The sequence below is a fragment of the Balaenoptera acutorostrata genome, chromosome 3, assembly GCF_949987535.1.
Source record: "Balaenoptera acutorostrata chromosome 3, mBalAcu1.1, whole genome shotgun sequence".
NCBI lineage: Eukaryota > Metazoa > Chordata > Mammalia > Artiodactyla > Balaenopteridae > Balaenoptera > Balaenoptera acutorostrata.
The window spans coordinates 18,164,222-18,186,289 of NC_080066.1; the positions used below are offsets into that span (position 1 = coordinate 18,164,222).

Genomic DNA, 22,068 nt, shown 5'->3' on the forward strand with positions numbered 1-22,068 from the left:
CTCTATTGCTCACAGTAAACAGACATGTGTTTGGGACCATCGATTTTCATCTGAAAGCATCTAAACCGTATTTAGATAAAGATTCATGGAGCTTGTACTCACTACCTAAATCCATGCTTTTTGATTTTCGCGTTTTAACGAAATCCAATTGACTGGCATCTGAAAATTGCTTTGTGCGTTTTTCTGACATACTCTGACGTCCAAATCCCTCTCGTTGAAAAGCAAGAACTGGATCGACGTCTGGACTCAAAGAGCTGGTGTGAAGAGAAAGAGAAACATAAAAACATTTACTGAAAATAAGAGACATGACGTTCAGGAAAGTTCATCTACACCTGTGTGTATGAATGTGTGTATATGGATATTCCTCAGAAATATTTAAACTAAATAGCACAAATATAGTCTATCAAAAAAACTGTGGTTGTGTAGGAGGTGACGGGAAAATACGTTAATTTACATTTAGAGCAATTCCTTCTCCATGTGAGAAAGACTGAATCTTTGAGGAAAACTTTCATATATTAATACAAATACTGGCAGCAAATTAGTGACTATATGAATTGCAACTGAATAGAAGTTTTGAAAAAGGTAGATTCTGCAGACTTGTGGTTGACAAGGGGGAGGGGAATGGGGGAGGGATGGATTGGGAGTTTGGGATTAGCAGATGCAAACTATTATATACAAAATGGATAAACAACAAGGTCCTACTGTATCGTACAGAGAACTCTATTCAATACCCTGTGATAAACCATAATGGAAACGAATATGAAAAAGAATGTATATATGTATAACTGAATCACTTTGCTGTACAGCAGAAATTAACACAACATTGTAAATCAACTATACTTCAGTAAAATAAATTTTTTTTAACAAAGGATATGTTCTGGTCATCTTATATAACCTTTATCTTGTGTTTCAGAAAAAAAAAAAACCCATCTTTATGGCATGTAGTTTTATGAGGATGTAGCTTCTCTGCAACTTAATCAACTGAGAAGAAATCAACTCAACAAACCACGATTAGAACCTATTCTGATGAAGGTGTGGTGCCGGGTATCAAAGTCAAAGTAATAAATAAGAAAAGATCTCTATTCCCTAAGAAAAATACCAAACCAGAAGCACACAGAAGACGCTGTGGATGCGTGGATGGGAGAGTGAATGGCATTCCAGGGAGTCCGGAAAAGCATGACTAAGTCTGGATGGCATTTGATTTGTGTGACACCAACACAGTGGCTGCAGCAGAGACGATGAAGCACAGGGCAGATCGGCGGTGACAGGATACAGTATCAAGTGTTTTCACGATGGAAGTGGCAGGGGAAGCGGTCCTATTTGTAAAATCCCATGAACACTTTCAGAAGCACCACCAGGTGCTGTGAGCCCAGCCCCACAATGAAGTGGTTTTTCTCTATGCTGAGCACACTGAGTTAAACAGAGAGCTCTCCTGTATCAGTGTGGAGTCACCTTGCCTGTGCGGCCAGGTAGGAGAACATCCCTCCACAGCTCACTGGACACGCTAGAATGTGGCGGCCTCTCCACTACGTCAGCTTCCACTATACAAGCCCTCCTTATGCTTCCGCTGGAAACCAGCTTCTCTCACCCTGTATTGGTCCTATGGGAATGACCATGCATACTGCTAAAAGGGTAGTGATCTGGTCTGGATATACATCAGAAATTTAGCTGCAATTCACTGTGCATGAAATGACAGATGGCATTAGGGAAGGGCTAAACCAAAAACTGCGACAAGGAAGACACCAAGGCAGCGCTTCGCCATCAGGTGATGCGGCCTGAACGCTTTGGGCCCCTGTGTCTTCACTGGCTCCATGAGAAAAGGAGTGGCCCCAACCACTGGCCGGGCCACTGAGAGAATTCAAGGACACAAGGGGAAAGCCCTCAGTAAACTGCAAACCACCATGCAAAATAAGTTATTATTAGCCAACAAAGACTTGCTATCTCAAATTTGCAAAGTTATGAAAATTATGATAACGGAAACAGGGTATTTAAAAACCAACCACCACCCAAAACCTCAAAAAGGAAATGAACGATCCTTTTCCATCTTTTCCACCAAGTACAGAGCAGGGCCCAAGGAGGAGGCAAGGTAGGTGCCTGGGACTCAGAATTCAAGGGAGCTCTGATCTCAGGGTCCTGTGAGTTCAGGGGCCACACCTGAGAGTGAGAAGCGCCTTACGTTTGCTCCCCTGGGCACCTAGCTTGCTCACCCTTGTTCTGGCCCAGGGACTGGGAGCTCAGCCCAAAGCAAAAACGATTTTTTTTATGTAAAACACTATGTTACATCCTAATCAATGTTATTTTGTTTGCATCCTACACTAAATCTTTTCATTTTTAATATATCATATTTCATCTGTAAAGCCCGGAATAAATTTGACGTTCCAGAAAGAAGCAGGGTCATGTTCACCTTGAAGCTTTAGGTGCTCCTTCTCATACTACTCTGCTTAGACCCTATGTATGTATGTATATACATATGTGTGCATAGCTCCAGCATATATTATGTATATAAGTATAGACTGCTTTTACACAATTCTTAAATATATATGTATGTGTATATTATGCTTATATAGTAGTATCCACATACGACTATGCTTACCATATTATGCTTATAATTTCCAGGGCACATACACCCCAATTGGAAAACACAGTCCTAGAACTGAAAAATTAAAACCCACATGGTGAGAACTAGGACCCAATTTTGCAACAATAAACACTAAATATTATATTTGAACTAAGAGTAATTCTTTTTGTTTGTTTGTTTATTGTGGCCGCGCCATGCGGCATACGGGATCTTAGTTCCCCGGCCAGGGATCGAACCCGCGTCCCTTGCAGTGGAAGCTTGGAGTCTTAACCACGGGACCGCCGGGGAAGTCCAAGAGTAATTCTTTTAGATACTGAAAGTTGATCTCTCCGACCATCCTGCACACGCTCATCAACCCTTTTCCGTATCGTGTGAATTACACTAAAACCTGAATTCCAAATAGGCATCAAATGTGTGAACAGAGTGAATCTGCAATACATTTTTAATAAAAATTATTGGTTAAAGGTTTTTCAAAGAAGTACAAATTGTTGTTGCTGAAAGCCACATATTGGCGTATTTTTTAAACTAATTTTATATCCTCTGAAATTATGTTGTCACTAAGATTAGAATTTGCTGTTTTACCTTCTTCACCTTAAAAACGTTGTTATGTTCCCTAAATCAATTCATGGATTGAAAACAAGTATATTCTATCAGTTAAGAAATGCAAAGTTTAGCCATTTGACATATTCAGCCTTCCACAATCGTGCAGCGAAGTGTACACATACACAACTGAAAACGGCAAATGAGTTTTTGAGTGAATAAGCATCTTAAAATAACTAAATATTCTTAAACCATAACATAATTAATTCTTCCCTATCAATATACCCATTAAACTAATTTCAGACACAAGAAACAATACGCTAGGATACTTAGCAAGTTAGTCTGCAGGACTGACAGCTGATTCTTTAAAGAATGTAACCATACCCTGACCCCCCCCAAAGTTATTAAAATTCCAGTTATTAATCCTGCCTTATTGCCCTTTTGTTTTCATAACATTTTCATCAAGGATTAGGGAGATATTGTCAGGCTGGAAAAGCTTACATTTTCTGCTGTGATTCAGAACAGCTGCCATTCTTGTTTGGATAACCCTTCATTCATATTCTTTTCCAGCCCCTGCACATTCCCCACAGCAAAATCATACAAGTCCTCACTGTTTATGAATCCCCTTAGGGAAATTAATGCCACACTCCAGCCCTGCTCGTTGTTTATTGACTTTCACCAATAAAGCATTTCTTAAGGCCCCAAACATCTATTCCTACGGCTGCCTTCAAAATTCCTCATCACAGTGGAGACTCAAAAGGTTTTTGTCCCTTCGATGAATTCTGCAAATATCTAATCCTTACTTTCTCTGTCATTGCTTTCACTTTCAGAAAGAGATATAAACTGCAGTGGTAAATGCTACAGCATCTGATTCAAGTAGGTTTTTACTTTGTATGGTAGTTCCCCCTCTACGTTGAACCAAAAAACTCGTTCAAAGATAAGCTGTTATCACGCGGGCTTGAGTGTAGCTCAATGCCACAACACTGAAATATCATTTTGCTGATGGATTCTTGAAAGGGCAATAAGAAGATTCTGGTATAATGCTTCACATGGTTGCGTTCATTATCACTACAGCCTTCCAAGGTCATCCCTAGGAGGGACTTTCCTTTCGCTTATTGATGTATATAGTTACTAGGCACGCAAATGAAGACACACATCCACATTTATTTGCCACACATTGGCTCAATAATATCGAATGCTTTCTTCTATTTTGAGAGATACAGGAGAAAAAATAGCATTAGACTGCCCCTGAAGTCATAATGTTAGAAGTAAGTACAAAGACTAGTAGAGTTATAGCGCTCTAAAAAGAAAATCTGAAAAAGCCTCTTCCCACTCCCAGAACATAACAACTATTAATTTGGCCAAAGTCATCTAATTGTTACAAACTCTCAGTCACCAAAGGGATTTGCTTAGAATTTATTTATGGAATAGAAAAACAATTCATCGAATTAACACAGATCTAAAATAAAAGTTTCACTTGTGAAACTTAACAAATGAGTAGGGTTTGGGGGTTAGTGGTAGTTTTCTTGTTCGGCTAAACTCTTAACGATAGCCCTGGAAAGGCTAACACAGTTGGGCAGGTTTATGAGGTTGGGGGGACTCTTTTGTTTGAGGAGTGACAACTACGAGTATTAAATCGTTATTATTAAATCAGAACACCGCTATAAAAGACATTGATTCACTGTGCTCGGTGACAGACCATTTAACCCTAAAATCAAGTGTGACTGCAATTAACCGATGTTTCCCAACAGTGCTCTTACCACTCTGCTGACTCACTGATGCCGGCCTTGGCCCACGCGCCAGTGTCCGTCGTCACAAATCCTACATCATCGTGGGAGCTGGAGGATGACTGGTCAGAGAGATGTGGGGGGAGCACCGGCAGCCTGTCATCCTCGATAATGACAGTGTCGTCTTGGGGCATATTCACCGTGGGGGACAGCTGGTATTTACCTGTCCAGTGGAGAAAAACAAAGAGAAATTCTAGACATCCATCTAAGGGTTATGTATATGAATGTTAATACTTTGCTACATTAGAAAAAGTCTAAATTTCCAAAATCTGCTCGACCTGGTGGGACAAAATAGAATTAAGTAAACTTATTTTTCATAAGTGAATGTCAAATGGAGACCTCCGGTCTATTCCTTCCTCTGACACGACAGCTATGGCGCTCTGGGTGTGGTATTCAATGTCTCTGGTATTAAGTTTCCTAAGGCCAGAGATGATCTCCAGAATGGCTTCTAACGTGAAAATGCCACGTAGATTCGAAGTTGTTATAGTCCTTTGAAAAATTGTACCAGGAAATTTGGAGGGAAGCCCTGCAGACTTACATCAATCATTCACGCATTCACTAGCTGGGCACCTACCACCTGGCAGGTTTGTAAGGAAGACTTAATCTCTGCCTCTCAATGGCTCACACCTCCGAGAAGGAGATAGATAAAGTGGTAATTGGTTGGTGCTCTGAGTGACGTGCCCGAAGTGCCCTGGCATTCACTAGTGCTGGTAATCGCCTGGGTAGCTGAAGGAAGAGGATGAGGGGAGTCTTCAAAAAAAGTCAACATCCGAGATGGGTTTTGAATGATTAATACGATCTCTTCTACTAGAAGAAATCACAACATTGATTTTAGACATCAGCAACATCATTAAACGCATGATGGAGAAAAGTGCACAGTGCACTCAGGTGACACTTCAAAGATGAGTGCATGCAGAACCGGGGCCTTGTGGGGAGATGGCAGGAGTGATATTAAAGAGAAAAGATTAGGATCTCACTGCCCAGAGGCTTTTCAGGCCAAGACAGGGGAGCTTGTAAATTTTGATTTATTCAATTAGGATATAGTGTTCTCGGTAAGAAAAGACCCAGAACTGTCCACATTGATCAGTTTCTTTCAGGAAAATCTGCTCAGGTTCCGGGATCTGCATGATAGGCGTTTATCTTTCCTGGGATAAAATTGTAATTCAGGGGCCTGAATCCTTAAAGATAAAGCTGGGGTCCAAATGTTGCCATCTTCCTCCCCAAAACACCTATAGTTCTTCTGGCTTCCTCCTCAAATCTTGTGCCATATTTCTTCTGAGCAAGAACTCATGGGCGAAGCTTCGGTTCACATGGATATCTTGTGAAAGGCTGTCCTCAGAGAAACATGCATCACGGTGTGGTGTCGTCCTACTGGCCTGTCTCTCCCAACAGAGCAAGGAGAACGGACAGTTTCCCTGTCACCTTACAGGAGGATGGAAACACTGTCATTTCAAGTCCAATGTCCACAGCTGTTAAGTCAGCTCTCCTGGTTCCTATGCAAATAAAAAGGATTGCTGCACTTTCCCAATCCTACCACCGTTTCAAACAGGGTGCCCTTGTCCTTTACGAGTAATTGCTTTTAAAAATAGCACAATAGCAATGTGAAGACAGTTCATGAACATTTTAACATCTGTCTTAAGATCTAATTTTTAAACATTCACAAGAATGTGTAAACGATCATTTTCGTTTTAACACCATTTTGGAAACTGGGAGATAGCATATATAGACTTGAAGGATTTTTTAAAATATATATTATTCTAGACATTTCAACAAAGGAGCAAACATTAAGTTGATCTTTTCAGGACAACCCACAAAAGCAAACTTGCTAGAAATTTCAAATGCAATCATTACTTAACACCAACTACTCTATTACAGAAATAATATATGTTCACTGAAACCTCTACTCAGCAAATTATCATGAAAAATACTCTGTTTTGATTTGAAATGCATCCATTTTGACAAACTGTGAAAACTAGCAACTGTTTATAAACGCTCATGATAAAAATGTAAATCAAATTTAATACTTCATTGCTTCCCTTTCCTGAATTCAAATCACTCCTTTATGCCTACTTGAGTTTTAGGATATTAGTACAGAAAGACAGAAATCTGTTCAATAAAATATCATTCATAAATAAGATTGGACATTCCAGCACTATTACCTAAAGAAACATTTCCTTCTCAAAACATACTTTTTTTCCCCAAAAAGTATACAGAATGACAAATCCAAGTTATCCCTGGTAGCTCACCGCTGACAAGGCACATGTCACAGCATTAAATGCCATGTCCTCACACAGGCAAAATTTATTGGAAGAAACTATATTGGTGTAATATAGCACATTCATTTCTAAACACAAAAACAAAAACGTTTATGCAATATATTCTGAGAGACAGTCTAGCAAGCAGTATGGAACACAGAATGGTTCTTCATGTGACAGTCCTTTTTTATGTTGTTTTGAGTAGAAATATTGTTCCTGAGGTGATCTAAAAATTTATACCTAAATAAATGGCAGGAAATGTCCCTATTAACAGTAAGACAAGGATTCAGCTTTTTTTCTTTCCCCTATGATTCTGGAGGCTAATATTTCAAAAGACTTGAGAATATATGTTTTCCATCAATTTTCCACTTCTTAACATACTTGCGACGAACAGTGTTTTGGGATGCAGCTCCAAGAATATATTGGGGGTAATGAACTAAGCTATCAAACTACATATTCTACCAAACTCCCCTTTGAATAACTCTCAATTATGTTTACAGGTACTTGGCATATCCTAAATGTGAACCCTTCGAAGGGTGACTTCAGAAACCTTTGATCTGGTTTTTGATGAATAAACTTTCCTTCCCTCAACTAGTTAACCAACAAACTAAGATTTAGACTGTAGCCGAGTGAAACAATGAGATGCAGAATGACTGTTTACTAAACATTTATTCATTGGTACATTTACATAGAAGGCAACACTACGTGAAATGAGAAACCTTTTGCCGGAGATATGACTCACAATAAAAACAACCTTAATGTTCCATTTTTCTATGTTGACTTTCTAACAAGATCAAAGTATTCTGAGCAGAATTATTTTTTAAACTCACCACAATGTATCAATATAAAAACTACTGAGATTACATTAAAAAATGGAGACCACAGATTTCAGTCGTGCTTTAAACGGAAAAATTCTTCAGATAAAAAAGTTGGAAAACATTTAAGGTTCCATGCTCCCAAATGTCAGCTTGTGATATGTCCTACAAAATGAACACGCTGGTGAAATGAGCTACACCTATTACCTCTATGGTTATTAGTAGTACTAGTTAAGACAGTCCAGCAATTTGTAAAATATTTTTAAGGCTTTTAAAAGGAAGAAATCCTATGTAGCCTTGCTACAGATTTCTTTTTGATAAATGTCCAAAATTACTCCTTGAAAATCCATGATAGTGGAAAGCCAGCCAATACAGATGACATTTGGAGAACTCTTGCCTTTGGCTGCGACTCTGGCTGACCCCACCAAAAGCTAAGGAGATCGATCAGGTTCCAGTAACGTGGGACTTGTGACTCAGAAAAATATGCATCGTAATTTTGGTTCAGAAACACAGAAGTCTGGGGCTTCAGACCTGTCACTTAATTTCTCTGGGCCAGAATTCCCCTGAACAGACGTTTAGTAGGTTGGAGTACACGATTTGTAAGGTTGTTTCAAAGATAACTTCTTTGATTTTTAAATCACAGTGGTTGCCAGAATGGAAGATTCTGTTAGACTGTCTAAAGCCAGTTGCTTGAAAATGTGGATACTTAAAAATGGATGTCAATAAAGAATGAATGTCACTAACACTTATTGTGTGATCCCAGTATTCCGCAGAGATGGCTATTTTTAGAAAGAGGAAATAGCCAAGAACAAAATAAAACAAAAATCGTCATGGGATCTTGGGACTTAGTTCTTTTATCTGTTAAGTGGGAAAGTGTAGCTGATGACATCTGACATGCTTCCAACTCTAAAATCTCTTCCTTTTTTGGTCTATTTTTTGGAAGCTTCTCTCCTGGGTTAGGTTCCCATAGAAATGAGTCAGAAAGCCTCAAAGCTCCTTTTGGGTCTAGAGTCCCACAGGAGGAATATTCTATGTGAAAATTCACCCTGTCCACATAAAATTAATCACTTCTTAATGTAGTCAGCTGGAATTTCAATACAAAGTTCTATCTGAATCATAGCAGATCATGAAGCAGATACCACCACCTCCACTGGTGTCTACACAGGAGATATCCTAAAGGTATAGAAGACAACCGCTAACCAAACAAGATCTGAACATTTTCCATGCACCCACATACTGTGCCCAGCAGTAAATACTGTTGCTATTGGTTTAGGTTAACTGAAAGTCAATGCTTTAATTTCTTATATTTGGTACCTGGCTTTGGTATCTTGTTGCAAGGTACTATCTTTGCAAGATTTCTAACTTTAAGTGGAAAGTGATGTTACGAACACTGTCTGTTTCTTAGGGCCAATGATGCTGAAATAGGGACTGACAAAGACTGAGGAATTCTCGAATTTGTAAAACTCAAGATAAATCAAATTAAGCATATACATTTCTCAGAGTAAAACTATATGGGATCCCTAGTTTCCCATACAACATGTAAAAAACTATCTTAAGAAAATATCCAAATCATTCAACATCATCAATTTGACCTACCAACGAAGAGTAAGGAGTCTGTCACTGCCCCCCACCCCAGCCCAAAAGGCCACGCACAGTACATCACAAAGCACAGAGCTGGAAGATTACTGCCCCAGCAGAAGCATCTGGAATTTTAAAGTCCATTACATCTCTAGCAGAGGGAAGGGAAAACAATGCCAACTCTAATGCAAACTTAGGAGGACTAACGAGGCCACGGCTAATAAAGTCAGAGCAACAGACTGAAGGAAAAGAAGGAATCCTCAACCCACATATACAGCATTTCCAAAGGTCACTAGGTGAATTGGGGGGTTTTTGTTTTTTAGTTTTAGTTTTTCGCCTTCCTCTGAAGCATCAGGGATTGGAGTCAGGACGCAGGTTACAGGAACTGGTGGACCAATGGTCTGATTCAGTATGGCAAGTCCTATGTTCCTATAATAAAGGGGAAATTACAGCGAATCACTTTGTATGCACACAGATCCAGGGAACACACACACACTCTCTCGCTCAAGGGGTCTTGAATTTTCATCAATAAAAAAGTATTTAACGAAGATAAAGTGTCACAGCAAAACCAGGAAAGTAGGGAAAACCCCACCGCAGTGAGGAGAGTGATCATTAATAAGCAAAGGTTAATCTGACAAACTATGTGCAATGCCTGTCACCTGACAGGTGTGCAATATCTTCAGCATCCTTCCCCGACTTGCACTATGTCAAGCAGGCCAAAAGAAAACTGTTGGCAAAATTAAACCAGAGAGCTGGCACGCCTTCATTCTATACGTAACAAACTAAGAAATGAGGAATTTAGCAATTGTTCCAAACAAGAAAGCTAGAAGGATTAGAGGAAGAAGAACAGAAAATTCTACCAGTCATGTTCACGTAATTTTCCTATCATGCCCGGTAGAAAGTTCTTTGACGGCAGACTGATTCTCACTCGTCTTTGTATCTACAGCAAAAGTATATACACAATGTCTTGCCAACAGCAGGCTTTCCATAAACATCCACTGATGAAGGAAACAAATTCCTGTTCCAGTGAAGCTTCCTAATGGAGACGTGAATTGTATTAAATCTCCATTAAATGTGCTCAAAATGGAGTTAAATTTAGGTTGTACTTCATATTAGAGGCTTGCAAAACACACCAGCAATAAGTGTTTTATGTCACGTGCTATTTTAATCAAAACAGCTTCTTATGTGTTAAATTTGACAACTCTCACAAGCTAATCCCAAGATGAGCAACTCAGTAAATCAAACCACTCTGGTGGCAAAGCAAGTCTTTATTAACCGGATCTGTTAGCAGAGAGCTGAACGGCTGCAGAGCAAGTGCTAATCACCTCATCCCCCACTGGGGGCCACGCAGACAGTATGGTGCTGAATGCAAACAAAGGATGTGAAAAACTAGTTTCAGGATTTTCAAATGAAGGCTTTGAAAAAGTCAAGATGCAATTAAAAAAGGGTAACACCTTATTAAGTACAAACCGCAAAATGTGAATATTTCACATACATGCGTATACATATTTTTCCCCTCCCTCCAAACAGTGCTATTGTAAACATGTAACTTTTGAATCCTTCCTGCCATAAGCCACTAAATTTTGATTTAAAAACAAAAACAAAAACACAGCTTCACTTATTGTCTCAAACATGCTAAGAATATCTTGATCACTGGAAAACACTTCCGTGTGATACCCTTCTTTCTTCTCTTTCCCACATGTTACAGGATCCAAAACTCACTTAACAAAATCAATGTATTGACTTCCTCTCATCACATTAACACTTCCTGAATGATTATAATGAACCTGCCCCTCTTCCCCTTGAAAACATGGGCCTCCTTTACATTAATATTACATTCATAACCTCTCCGTGAACCAGTAAAAGCACAAAAACAAGATGTGATCAACAGGGTTTTACCTGACTCACCCATTATCCTGCTGAGCGCAGCATTTCTTGTGGGTGATTCATCAAGCCCCTCAAGCCCGCTGTAGAGGGAGTGGGAAATCCTTCGTTCTCTATCATCCAACACCGTTTCAACGGGCAGCTCAGGTCCAGAGGGGCTCCCAGGTGACTTCAGCTGCAGAGAGCGGGGGCGGGGGGCGAGGTAAAGTCAGAACTGGAGGCCCATGAACAGCATGGAGGAATTAGACCAACTTGCCCAGGGTCTGCATCGAACTGGGTACCAAATGAACTAGAACTTTTCACCCTGTACCAAAATAATTTGTGATGACAGCTTTGCCTAATGACCAACTTTCTGTGCCACTTTACACTGTGCCTCCCATGAAGTTCTGTCAGATTTCAACCACTGGAGGAAAAATATGTATATTAAAGGCTTTTTTTCCAAACTCACCTTGTTGCTTATTTTTTTTCAGCTTGACAGTTAGTATCTGTTGAAGTCAATTTGAGTTATGGTTTAATTCAGAATTCTTTATGAGATGTTGCCCTGCGCTAGACATGCTTCATCATTATCAGAATGGAAGCTGGAATTTAAGTCTACTTTTTACACTTAGAGTGCATAAATACACCGAACAGCACACCTTGGTGTGTGTGGGGGGAGAATGACCACCCACTCTCTAAGACCTAAAGACCACTTGTCAGTTCGGGTGTCTTCAACAATACACTGAGCCTCAGTTTCTTCTGCTGAAATTAGAAACAATCATCCTATTCTCTCATTGTGATCTTAAGTATGAGATAGTAACTGAGAGAAAATAAACTACACAGGATATTGACAATACAAAAGTAAAAACCGAGTATTCTAATAAGGCAGGCAAAGGTAGCTATTTTGCAAATGTATAGAATCTGCTAGATAAGCAAAGAATATAGGTGGATTCCTACCACCAAGAATTAAAATAGTATGGGGCGTTCTTTAAGACAGCTGTGCCTTATAAAGTCATATACTTCATAAAAATAATATGAGTGAGAACTCTATGCTAGTAAAGCCATGAAACAAGGAGGAACAAAGCACACAAATCCTCCCAGTGTGGGCTCTGAGGTTAACCCCACCAACTAAAATCTTATGATGCTTTGGAGCTGGCTGGCAGCCAGAGACAGGGAAGGCGGGGGTGGGGGGGGGTGGGGGGGGGGTGGAGGGGCCGGCGTGGAGGCAGGGGGCACAGCACAGCAAAGTGGAGAGAGGACTGCACATTGCAAACAGAGGAAGCCACAACTGTGGTTCACCTGAACAAATTATTATTTCTGTTAGAAGCTATCATCTGTTTAACATAAATGAGATATTTGATGAAGTTCCGAATTGTAGACTTATCTCGCCCAGTTTGATAAGCACTGGGGAGAGTTAATGCAGTGAAGGGTCAACACAATTACAATTGGAGGCATGTCAAACTGCGGGAGAATAATAAACTTGCAGCGCTAGTGAAGTAGACTCAATAAGGTTTAAATTGTGAAATGAGGATTTGTGTTATTCGGTTTTTTTTTGTTTTTTGTTTTTTTAAATTGCAGATTACAACTGACGGCTCTACCGAAAAGTAAATTAAATATTCCAGGTCTTGGATGTAAAAAAATACAAGAAAATTTTCTGAAAGAACATTATTCCTAAATTCCAAGGTACTTTGGAGAAGTAAAAACAAACACAACAAATACCCAATACCTTTAAAAGCAGGCGTGTGTGAATTTTTTTAATGAGCACATACATTAGAGGCCTGCTATACAAGGCTCGACACACAAGACCTGCATCCTACACAATAATTTATTTAATCATAAGACAGACAACACATCCTCGAGTTTGCTTAACAAATACATTTAATTGAAGCATATAACTGCAATTTTCTAGATGATAAAATCTTTATAAAGCACCTTTATGAGAAATCCCTAAATATCCCAAGAGGCTATTTTAGAATTTTATAAAGTCAAATAAAAATTCCATTTAAAAAATAGCGCATGCAGGCTTTCCAGAGAAAAACAATAAGATGCCTGTTCACTAGGAACCTTGTACTTGAACACTTTCATGGGAAAGCTTCTGTACCTCCCCACCTCCCTAACCATGTCTAATTTGCATCTCAAAAGACAGATTTAAATGAAGACATCAATGGCCAAATACATAAATATTTAACAGAAGACACAATGCCTTTTAATTTCTTTAAAAAAAAACTGATTGGGGTACAGAGTTTTGTTTTAAATCTTTTGATGATTTTTTTTGTTGCAAGCAATTGAGTTTAAGAAAGAGGAATGCATCGCATCATCAGAGTGGGAGCTTAGCCACTCCAAGGAGGGCAGTCCTGGAAGACTGGCCTGGCCTTCCTGCAGTATGGGCTGCTCCCAGGCCCTTCTGATCTCCATATATAAAAACCTTATCAAATTAAGCTTACTTCGAAGAAGACGCCAAAATAAAAGAAATGCAATTTTCACTTTGTCGTTTTAACTGCAAAAAATGTTCTTCCGTCCAACAGAACTCAGTCCCGAGTAGGGACAGTTGTGTGGGACGCCCTCAACTCCATCCCTAGGAAAATAGGAAAGCCTTTCCACCCATTAAAGAAAACTAGGTTGCAGCAAGATAACTCATACTGGGGATCAGCATAAAGTGATACAGTCTCTTCCCAAAGTAATGTGGAAATGTATGTCTCAGGCCAAAAAATATCCTATATTCTGTGACCAGGCCATTTATTTCACTTTGTGGTCACTATCCTCACAAAATAATAAGTTAAGTGAATCATAAAGATTCATGCTGATCAATATTTATCAGAACTTCATTTACAAAGACAGAAAAATTGGGAATTACCCCATATCTAAAAACAATGTAAATGTAATACACTCTTAAAAAGATATTCAAATGATCATATATTGCTTTTATAATCAGAAAATAGTAAGTGCTATTCAATAACAAAGAACTGGATATTGTCCAATGAATATGCTTCATATCATACACTTGGCCTACTCTTCCTGGGAAAAGGTAAAATATTGGTTTCTTTTAAAAAACTAATACAATATCTGTGGGGCTTAATAAAATCTCAAGTTGTTATAAGTGTGCAATAGTGGGTCAAATCATGTCTTTCACATAAAGCAAATGTATCCCACCATCTCAACTAGAAATGGTGAAAAGCTGGCATAGATAGATACGGCCCTAATCCCCTCCAGCAAACCTAAAACTGGGTCCCAGTTAGTAATTGGCTCGATCTTATTATCCGATATTTCAGTCTTTATAAGCTTATTCTATTCTATCCCCAATTCCTGGCACAGAGCAGGTACTGGGTGAATAACTGGATGAATAAATTCATTTCTGAGTGAATGACTCAGAGTTTCCTTAAATCGGCTTAGAGATCTTATACGTACAGGCCATGTGGAAGCGGGCCTTTAAAGCTAAGGGCACAGCACAAGGCTGAAAGTAAAAGAAAGTTGATCGAGATTACAATCACACATTGCAGAAGGGACTAACATCCAAAGGACAAGTTAACACAGGACAATGAATAGTAAGACAGGGTCTAGTTTTCTTTGGAGAAGAGTGGCCGGAGTTTCAGGGTTCAGTTCCAGGTTCTGCTTCCATGCAGAACCACAGCTAATGTCCTTCACGTCCCCATGTGGCTGACAGCACGGACCAGAGGGTGAAGTAAGCCTGGATGTGGCAGACCCAGAACGCGATGGCCTGCCTGACGCTGGGACTCGTGGGTTTACTGTCCACCTCTTCCCAACACAGCCAGAGTATCAACTGCCTGAACCCCACACTCACAGGCAATCAGACCCTCTCATGTGCATGAGAGGGATGGACACCTTGCTTCTAAATTACTCTGCCACTACCTTGGCCTTGCAGCCATTAAGCACCTCATTTGACCTCTCTGTATTTATTTCTTCATATATAAAATAAAGAGAATCGTAAACGATACCTTAGGCCCCTTCCTATTCTAATGTAGTTTTCTAAGAGAATTAAACGTAGAGACAGAATTCATTTTAAAGTAGTCCTTGGTCAGTTCAGTGAGTTTTGACAAATTGATAAACCCATGTAACGTACACCCCTCTCTGGATAAAGGGCATTGCCATCACCTCATTAAATTCCTTCCTATTATTTCCCACTCAATCCCAACCCGCCCAAAAGCAACCAATGATATTTTCATCCTAGGATAGCTTTTCCAGTTCTAGATTTTCATATAAATTAAATAATATTAATAATAATATAATATTAATAATAAATAATATAAAAATTAATAACCCCAATTGGTAATCAGTTTGTCCATTGCTATAAAAATTGCTGCTGGGATGATTAATGAGAGTTTATTAAATCAACAGGCCAAACTGAGAGAACTGATACTTCAATGATACTGAGTCTGCTAATCATATATCACTCCACTAATTTAGGTCTATTTTAATTTTTCAGTGACGTTTTAGAGAATTACGAGTACAGAGATTACCTGTGTTGTTAAATTTATCCCTAAGTATTTTATGATTTTTGATATTATGGTACATGATATTGATTTTTATTTTACTGTCAAATTGTCTATTCCTAGTACATACAAATAAAATGGATTTTGTCCATTGGCCTACTGTCCTATGATCTTGCTAAATTCACTTACGTGTTCTAAATTGCCTTGTAGATTCCTTAGGATTTTTTACGTAGAAATCATGTTATCTGGAAATAAAAAGTTTTATTTCTTCTTAAAAAAAAAAAAAAAAGTAGTCCTTGGTGACTAAATTCCTCAGCATGGGGGCTAAGACAAAACTTACCTGGTCTTATTCTCTATTGGTACCAAGGCAGGCTTTATATGAAATCATGTCTAACAAAGATATAATGAAATGACTGCAAACTAGGTTAAATTGCAGTAATTCCTACCAATACTAATTTCCTTGGAACATTTAGAATTATCATAATTCTCCTACACAGGTGATTTTCAATACCCATTTCCCAAAGTTCTCCTTCAAAGTCCTCAACAAATTTGTCCTTTGCAATGATACCAATGTTTCTGCCTCTTGCTTTACGTATTCTTTCCAATGGAAAAGATGCCAAAAAAGTTCATCCATCCTTCAGGAGCACAAAACAAAGGAAAGCCATTTCTTTTCTCTCTCTTTTTTAAAGAAACAATTACTGCTTACGGAATATTTTTAAATACTTAAGTAAGAGCATTAGAGCTAAGGAAAGTGAAGGAAATCCAGAATCACTGCCAAAATATTAATTCTGTTACCTTGCCTTGTTAGAACTTCAGTGTCTAACAGTAACTAAGTTAATCTTTTTCTTCTAAAAAGGCTCGACTCTCTGGGATTATTTTCCTCATCACTCAGTCCATGTTTAGGTGTCAGCCTTGGGTTGGACCCCAGTGATGGAGAGATGAACAAGGTCCCAGCCATCTCAGAATTTGCAGTTCCCGCCAAAGAAAACCAGAGAGGAACCATGATGGTGTGACAGCTGCTCCCTGAAGGTGAGTACCCAGGGCTACGGAAAGGCTTTGGAGAGAGGATACTAAAATCTAAAGGCTGACTTTGCTAGGACAAGGAGCAGAACTGACTCATGTGGAAAATCCAGAGGTGAAAGGCAGCATCAGACAACTGAGAAATTTCAGGTCGTGTAAGGGACAGGCTGGTGGACACAGGGGCTGGTTTGTGCACGTCCTAGTGGCCACGTGATGGAGACTGGCACCCATCCTGGAACGGAAGGAAAGCTCCCGAAGAGATTTCGGCCGGGAGTGACACGATCAGTTTGTTTTGTGGGAAGATGTGCCTTACTGCCGTGTAGACAAAACGGGTTGAGAGAGAAATCCTTCAGGGAGCTGCAGCAGAGAGCCCGGTGAGAGGATGGGGTAAGGGCAGGGGGATGGAGAGGAGTGAGGGAGGAGAGAAAGATTCCAGAGGAGGAGGCGACAGAGACAGGAGAGGCATTTGAGAGGTCAGAGCCACCCCAGATTTCCAGCTTCTACAAGTAAAGAAACAGTGGAGCTATCTCAGAGGGAAGGAGGACAAGGTAGATGAAGAACTGAGGGAGGAATGGGTTTTGGTGGAAAAAGCATAGATGCCTGAGAGGCATACCAGTGGAGACATACCAGTGGACATCTCCATGGGTGGCTGGACAGAGGGATCTGGAACTAGAGTCCTGAGCTGAAAACAGGACCACAGGATTCATCATAAGGAAAGTGGTACCTGAAGACCAAGGAACGAAGGTCTCCCAGGGAGCAAGTGCAGAAGAAGACACAGCCCAGAAAACGCCTTGAGGAACTCTAAGCAAAAGAGGAACAGGCAGAAGAGAGCAGTCTTAAAGGAGACAGAGGGCCAGAGTGAAGCAGGAGAAAAACGGGGAGAGCTGGCAGGAAAGGATTCAAGAACAAGGCAGTGTTCACAGACTCCTGAGAAGTCAAGTGGAAGAGACTGAGAAACATCTTCTAGAAAATGTCTCAAATGTGCTGTATGGGGACAAAGACCAGGGAAGTGCAAGGGAAGATGATACTTCGTGCCGAGAGTTGCCAATTTTGAAGAAAACATACTAAGATAACAGACAGCACTTCCCACATATAGAAGAGGGCAAGGGAAGACGTGACAAAGCACAAAAGATGTGCTTCTGTAAACTTTCATCTCCTCTAGCTTGAAAATAAGTATGCAAACCCGTGATTTAAAGATGAGTTAGTAAAATATAGTTCTGTGATATTGTCAAAGGCCGGACCACACGGCTGACAGATGGACCCAGAAGGAGAGAACTCAGCACAATATTCTGGCTTGAGGTTCATCCGTGACAAGGCACCCTATGCTTATATCAATATTTACGGTAACATAATTTACACGTACCCTCCCAGTAATTCAGGGAGATGTTTTTCCAAGGGTAATATATAAGCACAACAGCAGCAAAGTCATGTCTTAAGACTTATGGAAAGCTGAAATGAGCTCTTCTGTCTTCACAGAATTCTTTAGTTAAACCCTGTCAGTACAAAAGGCTTTTCGCTGGTATTACAAAGAGAGCACAGCACTCGTGATAAGATTTTTTTTTGACATAATTGCTTTATAAGCTTACTCTATCCTAAGAAATAGTAATAACCAGCAATGTATGAAAATGATACCGTAAAGAATATTGAATATTAAAGTCTATTACTGCCTACTGCCTCTGTTCCCTTACTTAAATCATTTTCATTCACACAAATTCATATGCAGAAGTGAATGAGACAGAGATATTGCAGTGGGATTCCAATTCCGTGTGTTTTATAGGGCAACAGGGGATCAAATCAGTGCTTTTATCAAAACATTTTCAGGTTGGTACAGGTTTGTTAGGGGAACAAGAGGGAACCACCTGAGCCAGACAAAAACACGTCTGGATTCAGGATGCTGCCCTTCAGTAAGAGTCTTACATTTTAAGTCCCCCTACGACATTTCAATGTTTCTCTCTAAAGGAAAACTTTGAGAAATTTTAGTTTGTTTTTAAAGAGACTAAGAATACGATCTATTGTCCAGGAGAACGTCCAGAGAGGGAACTCCATCTGTCTTTATTCACCACCGCATCCCCAGGATCTAACTTATTTTCTGAATGTAGTAGATGCTCAATGAACATCTGTCACACGAATACAGTCTTAGGGTATATGAAATTATTCCATTTTTGAAAAAGACCTAATAAAGAACAATGTGTCTTGTGAACTTACTGTGGAGAATTTTTCACATAGCTCTTTGGAGGACTTACATTAAAAACATCAGTTAATGATTTGGAAACCAATAAAAATTATCATTCAAGAAAGCCAATCCAGGAGCTTCCCTGGTGGTGCAGTGGTTGAGAATCTGCCCGCCAATGCAGGGGACACGGGTTCGAGCCCTGGTCTGGGAAGATCTCACATGCCACGGAGCAACTAGGCCCGTGAGCCACAACTACTGAGCGTACGTGTTTGGAGCCTATGCTCCGCAGCAAGAGAGGCCGCGATAGTGAGAGGCCCCCGCTTGCCGCAACTAGAGAAAGCCCTCGCACAGAAACAAAGACCCAACACAGCCAGAAATTTAAAAATAAATAAATTAAAAAAAAAAAAGAAAGCCAATCCAGTAGCCTACTCCGAGGGATTAGCATTTATATTTATAATAAGAAAGTAAATGTTTTACTTCCCACAGTTTTCCACTCTGAGGATTTTAGTTAAAGGTGACACTGTTCTCTTGTTGTTGTGGAAACTAATTTGTTAATTAGCATTAAGCCACTCTCCATTTGGAAAATAAAAACAAGTGTAAAAATAAGTCTACGGTCAATAAACTTTCGAAAATCGGTCACCTCTCCACTGACTACCCACTGAGCTCAGGGGTATGTGGCAAAATCCTATTGTGTTAAAGGATCGGATGAGCCATCATCGATGGCTTGCTTCATATATTAAACACAGATTTTAAAATTAAGAAAGACACCTAAGCAGTTTAGATATACTTTCCGGTTTGTACCATTTGCTAATCATTTTCTCTTAGTTGATTTAAAAATGTGAGGAGTTGAGCATCAATAAAAACAAAAACAACAAACGTGATACTTTCAGCAAGCAGGTCCCACCTGTTTCCTAGAGGTGGTACACACTTCATAAAAATTCTCTGAAAAAACTTCTTTTCAGGTTCTCACATTAACAAATCTGTATATAATTCCCTTTAAATTCTCAAATGCCCCGCTATCCAAGTCTACTTGGTATGTTTTTACTATTTGGGAAGACAGACGCTCACACCCTTTGGGAGAGGAAACCTTCCCACCCGTGCCTAATTACAGGCGGCAGCACATGTGCAGAACCCACTGCGGCTTTATGCAGCAGATACCGCTGAAAAGGCAGCCCCTCCGGAGGAAAATACTCAGCCCTACAGTGAAGGAGAAAGGGGGCCAGCGGGTAGGAAGGGGGGCTTACACTTCTGACAATGTCACAAGAGAAACAGACTCTGCCCTGTGAGGGGCTTTACAAGAGGCACCCATTTTAGATAAGCAAGGGAACAAGCAATCACTTCAGTGTTTCTCCCTCCTGGTTCAACACTGCTGAACAGAAGAGAAAGTGCGGGCTCTGAGCAGGAAAGCGTGGCCCTGATTCTTGAACCCAGCTAAAGGTGCCTTCGAGGTCCCAGTGTTATCTGTTGAGGTCGCAACAGAAATATTACTGCACACTTAGGGATATTTTGATCACAGAATTAAGAAAACAAATCACAATCCACTGACAGTACAATAAACTCTAGCCAGCAAAGATAATTGAGAGTCTTTCAAGGTAAAGCCCCTGGACCTGCCATTCTTGGCCCAATGTTAGGGAAGAACTTGGTCCTACGACCATTTCAGACGCCTTTTGTCTTTCTCATTCTTTACCTCGGTGCCTTTGGTTATTCTCCTCGCCACAATGAGCTGGATCATTCCTCGCTTGTTCCCTTCAGTGGACATGGACCTCCGGAGGGTTTCCATGGCATCCTGGTTTGTCTTGCCCAACAGGGATTCTCCATTCACTGCTATCAGTTGATCGTTCACCCGAAGCCTCCCATCCTGGGAAGGAGGCAGGTAAAAATAAGTGCCATTAAATAGTCTGTGATAAAAGAAGCTGCTTTCCCTTTCGTTAAAAACATAAATAAATAAAAACAAAGCAAAAAGAAAAAGAAAAGGGCTTTAATACTAATGGATTATGCCCAATTGAACACCAGCATAATAATGTGTAAGCAGCCTTTGCAGCCTGTGTCTACTTCAATCATTTATACATTTGTAAATCAAGTCATTATCATAATCTGTTTACCAAAATAGCATACTAATTCATAGGACACAAAGTGATTACTTTCCTGCTTCCAGAGACACCCAGAGAGGTTATTTACACCCAGAGAGGTTACTTACAACATGCAAAAGCTCCAGGCTATCAGACAATTGCAGAGAAGTGCCCCCTTCACAGACAGCCAGGAAATTTTCTCTAGACTTGGGAAACAGGAGAAGTGACCCATGGGAGGGGAGGAGAGGGGAGGGGAAGAGAGTAACCTTTCCAGTAGGTTAGCTCTGTGCCAGAACCTGAGCTAAGTCTTTGCAGAGATAATCTCCATTTCACTGTAATGACCACGGGCTGTGAATTCTGTGAGACCAAAAACGGGGAGTCGAAGATATGAACTCCTTTCAGTGAGAGATCACTGAGATTGCACTAGTTGTTTGGTCATGGATGGGGTATTAGGAAGGAAACAGAAATCATTTAAGTGTTACAGGGTATCAGAATATGCTACCCCAAAACACGCCACTTTGGCATGGGGATTATTTTAGCAGAAGGCAACTGAGAAATGGCAGGCACAGGAAGGGGACTCTGTCCTCCCTGCTTCTGGCTGAATACAGGCATAAAGTTCTCCTTGTGAAGGTGCCCCCTCTCTTCTCCAAAACCTGGAAGGGGAGAACGACCCTCGCCACCAGAGACGGAGATGCACTGAAATGAGCCTACAAAATAAGCCTTTTCTACCATCGGTTTCCTTCATACGTTTACCATCCCACTATTTACCACACCTGGAAGTCCGAACCCTCTTTCTTTGTCTAATCCCTACTCCACAATTTATCAGCATTTGTTAAAATGGTATATAAGTTTCCAAGTCTAACCGCTTCTTTAGGTCTTCACTTTTCCTGTGGAGCCCCCATCGATCAAATTTGTCAACTTTTTCTCCTGTTAACCTGTCTTTTG

General features: G+C 40.1%; 1 protein-coding gene across 16 annotated transcripts in view; it reads right to left on the reverse strand.

Annotated features, from left to right (window-relative positions):
* The window catches only part of PARD3 (par-3 family cell polarity regulator), a 635,042-nt gene that overhangs the window by 232,724 nt on the left and 380,250 nt on the right, over positions 1-22,068 (reverse strand). For 5 of the 16 annotated variants that reach the window (XM_057542611.1, XM_057542612.1, XM_057542605.1 and 2 more), the window contains 4 exons: positions 20,742-20,912; positions 11,453-11,612; positions 4,879-5,068; positions 103-254 (listed from right to left, as the gene is read on the reverse strand). In XM_057542611.1, the coding sequence (XP_057398594.1) occupies positions 103-254; positions 4,879-5,068; positions 11,453-11,612; positions 20,742-20,912 (673 nt within the window). The remainder of the gene's footprint in view (positions 1-102; positions 255-4,878; positions 5,069-11,452; positions 11,613-20,741; positions 20,913-22,068) is intronic. The other 11 variants (XM_057542617.1, XM_057542607.1, XM_057542604.1 and 8 more) reach the window with 5 other exon arrangements.